Below are 9,918 nucleotides of genomic sequence, written 5' to 3' on the forward strand. Positions count from 1 at the left end.
AGTAGGATTGGTGATATTAGCACCACATGTTCTGTTGTCCGTGGGGCAAATGGGCACTAGAGGATTCTAAGACAGAAGATGCATGACTTTGTTGAAGAGTTGGAAATATCAAGCCAGTTCCAGTGACATAGAGGTGTAAAGCCTTGACTAGGCCCAGGTGACCTGAGCTTTGTTAGTGGATCAGGTCTTTGACTATTCTATCAGGAGAGCATGAACTTACCCATCCTAGGAGGAGTGTGGAAAGGTACTGTGCAATGTCACATATGATGCAAATGGATGGACAGGTACTAGGTGTGTATCTCAATGAGGCACCTCACTGAAACTATACAACCACATAGAGAAGGCATTGTGACCCACTGTGGTTACATGAACCAATTGCTCCTCTTGTTCAGGGTGACTGTAAGGTCATCACAAATGTCCTCAAAATCAGGTTGCTCATGGCAAATGTCACATGCAACTCTCATTGCTGTCTGATTGATAGACCTCCAGACTTTCTCCCCCATGGCTGTGAGAACCCCCCACCATGGGGAAATGAATGAGATCAAGCCCTGTGGTTGTGGGGACCTTCCACCATGCAGAAGTGAATTGGCTCAAATCCAGTATTTGTGAGGATGCCTCATCATGGGGAAATGAATGGGCTCAAGTCCACTAGGGGAGACCTAATGGTTAATGTACAAATGGGGCAGAAAAAAAAATAGGAAAAAAGAAATAGAAATGTAATAACTATTTACAATGGTTGCCTTTGCCTTAGTGACATGTTAAAAACAATCCATTTAAATATTGTATATTGCTTTGTTTTATCTTGTTTACTTGCGTCCTCTGTAAACACATGCCTGGCTTCATGTATGTACAGTTTTCTCTGTAGTGGCAATCTTTATTTAGTAAATAAAAATAAAAATGCTGTAAAAATAGTTATGTAATGTGTAACATGGCATGTTTTTACACTGAAGGTGTTACTGTTATTATTATTATTATTATTATTATTATTATTATGTATTCATTTGCATCTTTATCTAGAATTAGCCTATTAGGTGTGTGGCCTGTTTTCATGGATGACCCAAACTAAAACAAAAAATCTTTTTCTTGATTTCTTTGGCTAGATGTCAGGGGTCATGGGTCAGTAAGGGGTTCTATTTGTGGCCCACCTGCATTACAATAACCTTTTCATTCTGTTTCAGGCAGAACATTTTATGAAAGCTGGTAGCTTAGGAGAGGGTTAAACACTGATAAAGTAGTACAGCTGTTAGATGAGTCATAGACGTCTGTGGTGAGTGGTGGGAGGAGTGGGCTGCTAAATGCATCACTACCAGAACCAGCCACGTGTACTATCTTTTTTTCCAACTTTTTTAAATTAATAAGCAACATCACAGTATGCATTAAACCTAATAATCTAAGTAGTATAATGAAGTAAACACAACAAATGTATATCTGATCGCTTTCAAGGACTTATGATGTCTGATTTACATCTTTATATTAATAGATTTATATGCTCAATTTAAAGTTTTATTCTTGCTGTTTTGCTACTTCATCTTGTTGGGCCAGTATTTTTTATATTTGGGTTTCAGTCTATACTGGTACAAGTGGTTCTTGGATGTATGCCACCCCATAGAATACATTTCTAAAATGTGCTTGACAGGAGAAGAAAGGCAGGAAAGATAACCCAGACTAGAAGAGACAATGTGTTAAAGTGTGCTTCGCAGATAAACTGCAGCTCCATAAGCAAAGGAGTCATTTAACTATTTTGCTGAGGTGTTTCATCTAACAATAGCACACATGGAAACTATAAGTTAGGTTCATTGTAATTGGGTTGTAGAGAACTCTCATCACATGCATTTTATTTACATTAAGTACTGCAAAATGGTTGTGATTTTTTTATTTATACAATACTTATTAATTGCCTTTTTATTATGGTACACGTATCTTTTTTCAGCTACACTGCAGACAGGAATTTAAGATGGAAACTCTGCTTATGTACAGTATCAAGATTAGGAGTGGGGTAGGAACTGGGAGGCCTGAAAATGAGAAAGATTTATGTAAATGGGAAGAATTGCAGAAGTGTTTTGATGTAATTTACTGTGAAAATATACAACATTATGCTCACAAGCCTTAACAAACACAATGCCTGGGGAAACAGAACTGTTCACATATCACATGGTATGCTCATCTCTGATTACAATTAACAAGAGATTTGATGTGAGCTAACTAGGTGTTGCCAGATTATGTAAACAGGAACCAGAATTTAAAGCCATGATGGCAAAACTGAAGACTAGTCACTCCCAGCATCATACAAAAGTTACAATGTGGTTTCATTGACTGACGGCACACTCAGTATGAGTGTCCCACAGATGTCTAGTACATCCAGTTGCACACACATTGTGACATACAAGTGTCTGTAATGGGCAGCAATACCATGTATTGTATAATCTATTCCAAATGTCAAACATTAAATAACATAGTCATACATAATTCAAACTAGATGATAAAAACGGTTAGCATAATAATCTGGCTAACGTTTCTCTGATGGTATTTTTTAAAGAATTCTGTACAGTTTTATTATATTTTGCATAGTTGCTAAAGTACTGTTAACACTTTATTTATCCCCCTCTCAGTTTCTTTTGTAACCATTTGTATATTACATATTACAATTTGCAGAAAGGATGTAGTGATGCTATTTATTTAAACATGTAGTATATTCTGCTGTATGACTGCAGTGCTGTGTATAACCTTATTCCTGCCCAGACAGCTATTGCTTTTCATTTTATATTATGAAGGTTTGCTAAAGTTGACACACCACTGCAAACTCTTAACTTGTTCATGTATTCCTGTGGCATTATAGTGACAACACTGGCTACTGACAGCCACAGTGAGCTTGCCAACTACAGCTGCTGCCTATAAGAGAGCACTGCAGGAGGTGTTGCTGTTACACATGCAGTGGGGGCATGTGGTGGGGGTAATAATCAAAAATCACACTGTCTGGCAGCATGTTGTATTCTTGATTTTCATGGATCAGTACTTTGTCCAGTTCTGAGGATCACATGTATGTAAAGACATATTGGAGATAACAAATTGATCAATAAAGAATACTAAACTGGAAGTAGACATAACTTAAGTCTTCTTTGAGATGGGAAGGATTGGATCTTAGAAAATGAGAACTGAAGGACTAGGTCAAAAGTCTACAGATATCTTAACAGGTGTAGATCTAGTACAGAGATGCAGAACCTTACAGTAGAATAGTTCATTAGAAAAGGGGGAATCTGGTATGATTTTATAAGGGGGGTTGATTAAAGAGGTAGCATGAGCAATTGTTTCCTCGTATAAGATGGTGGCATGAAATAGACTTCTTGTGAAGGGGAGAGAGTAGGCAAATGTAAAAATGTATGTATATTCAGAAACAAAGTCCAACAATTAAGGAATATGGCATATATCTAACAAGTCTGTCATTTGTCCTTAACTACTGTCAGGCTTATTATACCTAGTTGGCTCGTGCAAAGCGTTGTATTTGATTTACTTGTGAACTCAGATGATAGGATGTTGGCATATTCTGAACATTTCAACTCATAACCATTTTATTTTAATTCCCACCACAGCTTTCTCGCAGCGATCATCATCTCCACCTTTCCCAAGACCTGTCCAACCTGACTCCCCGCACTCTTCATAAAAAAAGTAAACTAGTGAGAGGGATAACGTTTTACAGACTAGAGAAGAAAGAAAAAGAAAAGAAACAAGGACGGCAGGAGACACATGCCACATGAAGCATTTATTTGTTATCTTTGTATATGACACTTACATCTAATAATATTTAATAACAGTTTGGAGGCAAGAAAAAAATCATCTGTTCAAGTAGGTAAAAAAAAGGGGGCTCCAAAAATATTGCCCTAATGTTGTGCCACTCTTCAACAGTCTGAGATATAGGACAGCTCCCTGGATATACCCTTCTGAGGTAATGCATACATTGTTGCTCAAAGCATTTTATATGATGAATTGCAATCCAGTAATGCTTTATTGGAAGAGAATGACCTTGATTCATCACTATGGCTTGACTTACAAGAAGCTAGAAATTATGTCAAAAATAAACTTGATTTAATACCTTCCTCAGTTAAAAATGTAATTCCCAAATTCATTCAATACCTGACTGTATTTTCTCAACAGAGCAACTTAATTAAAATTAACCTGTCATATATATATATATATATATATATATATATATATATATATATATATAAAACTACTAAATCAGACTTGGATATGTTCCCTGATAATTATTGGAAATATTTCTCTGACATTAATAACTGTAACCCTTCAGATAAAGATAAAGTGAATTTTCTTCAGTCAGCAGGTAAATCTACTACATCACTTAAATGGAAAATGTTTACTTGGAGATTTTTAAATAGATCATTTATCACTCCATATAACATAAATAAGATGTTTAAAGATGACATACTTTGTTGGAGATGCAGCTTGGGCCAATACTTTCTATGATTGTTCACACATGAAAAAATTTTGGGAAGATATCAATAATTTCTTACAAGCAATATTCACTGATAACTTCCTACTTACTAAGTCATTAGTTTTATTTAATTCTCCAATTCCATCCTGTGTAAAATCAAGTAAATATTCGCTTCTTTGGTCTGTACTGTCCATAGTCAGGAAAGAAATCACCAGAAATTAGAAATCATCACAAATTCCCTCTTTTCAAAACTTTAAAGATCTTCTCTTGGATGTATCCAAATTAGAATCAATGGCAAACAAGTCTAGAGCTTCTAGGAATATAGTAATGTACAACCAATGAGTGAACATAATTGATTTATTAGAAAATCAATTTAAAGGTATTAATCAGTTCTTACACATTTGTTCTAACTTATTTTGTTTGTATATAGTATAGTGAACATCTTTGTACATAGTGCATTGTCTTTTTTGATCTTTTATATTAGTAGTTTGTTTTTTATTTAATTAATTATAAAATATGTTCAGTTCTATGTTAATGATTGTATGTTTCAGTAATGACTTTAATAAAACTTATTTTAAAAAAAAAGCATTTTTATATGGGGTACAGTACAAGCTGTTAAAATAGATTTCCTTTTGCAAAGTTATTTCAAATCATAGCCAGGAGCAGGAGTGAAAAATAAGTGAGTTGTTAAAGTGCAAACAGAACACAGGCCTCCAGAATGTGGAATGCCTTTAAAATGTATACCCATTACGTGCCTCAGTGTCTCGATTGCAGGACGTGACCGTGTGTTTATATTTCGCGGCAACTATTCTTATAAAGCTATAAATGTATTTTGTAAACCTGATAGAAGTTTGAGGGAAAACTCAGAGCAGCAGGCAGTACGGACATAAAGACGTAAGTACTTTGAACGATAGGATTAGCTGCTGACAGTTTTGAAATACATCTTCCATTACAAACTAAGCCGTACACTAGTAAGAAGATTGTTTCTGTAACCAGCTAAATGCAGCATCCAGCGCTGGAAGTATGACTGACGAACCACCCCTACCCTACACCGGTGACGGAAGCCACACCCATCCCTTACAGAGCCGCGAGTTGCCAGACTCCACCTCCCAGTACTTCTAGCGTGCCTGGGGCTTGCCTTGGCAAGGGGCGGGGCCCTAGAACACAACTTCCACGTGGAAGCCTAACGCTGACTGCCAGCATCCACATCCCGATCCCGAAGGCCGGCTCATTTGTGCCATTGCCAACTGGACAGAAATATCACTGTGCAAGTAATTGTACCTATGTTTCTTCTGTGATGCCGGGATTTAGCATAATCCATAAAACCAAACTCACTTAAACTCAAATCCGGTGAAGAATAATATAATCCACGACCCTTAGTTATTAAACGTAGACTGCAATCCCAGCTTCTGTGGCATTGCACTTATCATTTCAATTGCCCAGCTGACAGATAACAAGAACAACGATAAAGGACTAGTAGTAGAAAGACTTGAGAACAAAGCATAAATAATCAAGCACAACGGTTCCAAATCACAGACATTTAAAAATACATTGTTTGACTGTGAAAGCTGACAGAATAAAAGGGCATGGATTGACATTCATGTTCTGAAGAAAAAGAAGTCTGCACTGCAGCTATGATGACTGCCATTACTTGTCAGCTGAACTCCTTCACTTTTTCTCAACAATCACCAAGTTTATAAGAAGCAGGAAAATTAGAGCCTAGACCATGCATGCACTTAAAAACTCGGGGACAGTTGAGAGGTATAATTTCACACGTTAACTGTCTTTCATATGGTCCTCGTGTGCGTGTGTGTTGTGTCTGCCTTTACGGCTGTGCCTGTACCTGCAGCCTGTGCTGTAGGGAAAAAGTAACAAATCAGCACCAGCAGGAAAGACTGTGACAGATGTCAGTATCATCAAGCTAAGTTTCATACTGCTTTAACCATTATGGAAAGTAAAACTGGGCTTGGATAGTACAAAACAATACCACAAGTCATTTACTCTCAGGCTCATAACGGGAATGTTAAGTTATGATGCAGGAGAGTAGCAGTTTCACCCTTGTAATTATTCTGCTAAGCTACACGTTACCTTACTACTGAGTGATATAGTAAGTTGGTGTACGCTCATCTTTTGTCACCCCAACATACCACAGTAATCAAATTATTGTGTTTCTGTTTCATATGCATGCAAATGTATACAAGTATAAGGATACAGAAGTTTAAAAAGAAAAACAAAATGCCACAGATATTAATTAACGTCATCGCATCTTTAACGTGGTGAAATACGCCAAATATAACACAGCATTCATTTCATTTAAAGTATATATATAAATAAGTTATTATTATATGAGTAGCGACCTGTATTTACCCGGTGCTGCAAGCTGTCAGGTGTGATCAGGTGCTACTTAGTAACCTGCATACCTTGCCCCATGGAGCGCATGATGATATGATGATGGTGATGCTGATGGTGATGGTAAGGTACCACTCGGTAGGGAGCTTCCCGATGCATTTGGTCAGAGGATCAGTGTTGAGTCTGCCCGATTCTCCGGGGCATGACCAGCTTCGTAACCAAGTCCCAGGATGGAATGCAGACGAGAAGATCAGCAAGCATCGAGTGTGGAGTCCAGACAGAAGCTGAGCTCCAAATGCAATGAGCTAACTCATAAGCTGCGCTACCAGAGTGGGAAAGGGTCACTTCCTTCCTCTGCTCTGTCTGTTTATAGAGATGAATGCTGTAAAAGAACGGGATTCCCTCACTTGTTTCCTTCTGTTTATCCCGTTACCACGGCAACGCCTGGCCCCGCTCCCATCTCCCAAACTGAGGGCTTTCCTGCAAACTCCACACTCAGGAATCCATGACGTCTCCAAGCTGGGAGCCAAGTCCTTGCTGTGGCTTTTTTTTTTCTTGATGTAGAAGCACACAAGAACTTTATTGTTTAAGAATCAAATAGGAAAAAAAGTTAAAGGAAAAAAAAAAGCATATTTTCGTGTATTTTCAGAAAAATAAGTGCTGGGGCACCACAGAGTATAAATGTTGACAGTTATAAGCCTTTGGGGCATTTTTGGCTTTTGAAGTGTATAATAAAACAAAAAGGAGAAAGTAAGGTACACGAGGCAGATCGAATTCTTACTCACTGCAGGTCTAAAGTTGTTACATGATTATTATATGGATAAAAGTGATTACTTTATAAACTATTCAGATTTTTTCAGTGGTGGGTGAGCTCCTCTTCTGACGTACATGAAATGCCCTGCATTCCAAGGAAAGCCCTCCAGTATGATCAAGAGCAAGGTATAGCTTCAGGAAAAAAGGAAGGAGGCTACATACACATCTACCTGCTCTGTTTAATAGTTTGATCTGCACAGCATTAACCCTGTGTTGTGCTCCTATTTTAACAGTCGAGAATAGAAAACACTTGTAAGACGGCTAATTACATTTTCTTGTCAGTTGTCTCGGAAAAGCATATCAACATCTCAGTTTGTTGTTTGTTCACGAATTCGAGACAAAGTCAACAATATGGGGGGGGGGGTAAACACCTAAAATCAGGGACAGTTTTTAATTATTGCTCTAATTTACTTACAAAGTTAATAGAAATACTTTGCATCTAACATAGCAGAACAAAACTTTTTGCACGTGTCTACATCAGTTCCTAGTATCACTATATCACTAAAATTCATTAAACAGGCAAACAGTGTAACCTGAACAGAGGAAAGAGATTTGTATTTCTCTAGTGGCAATAAAAAGTGCAAAACTCTAAAGAATGCATTATTGACTGACTGTAATCCTATCCTTAGAGATCTGCCAGAAAAATCATTTTTTTTACAGTGGAAGTGGGCAGGAAAAAAATATAAGACAAAGTAAGGCACCTTCTGTAAACTTCTGGACTATTGAGAGGTATTGAGAAAAGGCATATCTTGACAACCTCCTCAGATCTTTCCTCCCCATTAGTCATTTTTACCTTCAAATGACAAGAAAAAGTAATGAGCAGTCTTGCAAGTCACAAAACTTCTTTTATTTCTACAATGTTTACCTCATGTTGCTTTCATTATCAGCAAAACAGAATCATTCCATTGGAATTAATTAAGAAGGCATATTGTTAAAGGAACACAACCATGAGATTGCTGGCAGTTCAACAAATTTTGGATGTGTGGGCAAAGCAAGATTTTCAGAAGGAATGATTTTAAGTTGCATTGCTACCACAGATGTAGCCAGCAATCTAATAATTGTTGACACAGGAGCCACGTTGCACCACCCCAAAAAGGTATAGGTCATACAGTAACACTGTAGTATGCAGAACCTTATTCGACCCTCCATACCCCATTAAAAGATATAGGTCATGTAACAGTACTACAGAACATAGCACACATTTTCTCTATGAACACTAGATTTTGGCAGTAAATTAACTCCTTATGCACACCACACATGGATTTTGGTTACAGTGCTGCTTTGCAAGAAGATTCTGTATGACAGTTGGCAAACTTGGCCTGCAATGCAGTATACCAAGAAGCCTCTGTAGCACATCACAGTAGCCAGTCCTACAGTGATGCATTCACACAAGTGTTGGTATGCAACACCAATCTGTGCCACAGAGGTCCAGTCACACAAATGTGCAGTACCATCAAGTATCAGTACTTTAACATGGCAGCCAGGCTCAGACAGATTAATTAATATCAGTAACATCAGTTCTTTGTACACAGCCAAGCTGGGACAGCACAAAACCAGTGTGCTCACAATCATCACAGGCACAGCACTGTGAATCACAGCAACATGTCCAGTTTACTTTTCAGTGGTTAAAGCAAACCAAGCTGGCCCAGCACAAACAGTGTAACCTCACAGTCTATCACAGCAAGAATAACAATATCAGTATCATAATAGTGTTTCCAATTTACATTTTAGTAGCTAAAACGACAGGGCAACAACAAAAAAAAAAGCAGCAAAAATAAAAATAAAAATAAGAATCTGCAACACTGCTTGAATGACTGCAGCTCCAACATTGTTACATTTGCAAATAACAGACATGAAATGTTACTGGATAAAGGCCTGGGTTAAGGTTCCTGGCACTCTGGTTTAAAGTGACACATTTGAGTCAGCTGCACCAAGTAGCTTAGCACAGCAGGTATTTCCTTACAATGAACTCATAACATGTCATCAATAAATATCAAAATAAAACTCAAATAGCCATAAATTATTTGATTTTTTTACAGGATAACAGAATATAATGTATCCTTAAACTTTCAAATACAGCATAATGCAGAAATGAATGCACCTACATTTGCATTCAGGTAATAGTTACAGAAGAAATGCTTCCATGGCCAAAGCCTTTACCTCAGTTATTTACTCTAAACTCCTCAATGGGTGAACCATCTTCACAAGTATCCTAACCTATCTTTGAGCCACACTCAAACAAATGTATCATAAATCAGCAAAATCCATTTTAGGCTGCCCTCCCAGAACACATCAGTGTAGTAGCTTAA

General features: G+C 37.5%; 1 protein-coding gene across 1 annotated transcript in view; it reads right to left on the reverse strand.

Annotated features, from left to right (window-relative positions):
• NFATC2 (nuclear factor of activated T cells 2) overlaps nucleotides 1–7,081 on the reverse strand; it is a 349,933-nt gene extending 342,852 nt beyond the window's left edge. The window contains exon 1 of the mRNA XM_044090025.1: nucleotides 6,868–7,081. Within this exon, the coding sequence (XP_043945960.1) occupies nucleotides 6,868–6,955 (88 nt within the window). The 5' untranslated portion in view covers nucleotides 6,956–7,081. The remainder of the gene's footprint in view (nucleotides 1–6,867) is intronic.
• Between the last annotated feature and the right edge of the window lie 2,837 nt (nucleotides 7,082–9,918).

Source organism: Protopterus annectens, chromosome 12.part0 (assembly GCF_019279795.1).
Source record: "Protopterus annectens isolate FY-2018-M chromosome 12.part0, PAN1.0, whole genome shotgun sequence".
NCBI lineage: Eukaryota > Metazoa > Chordata > Ceratodontiformes > Protopteridae > Protopterus > Protopterus annectens.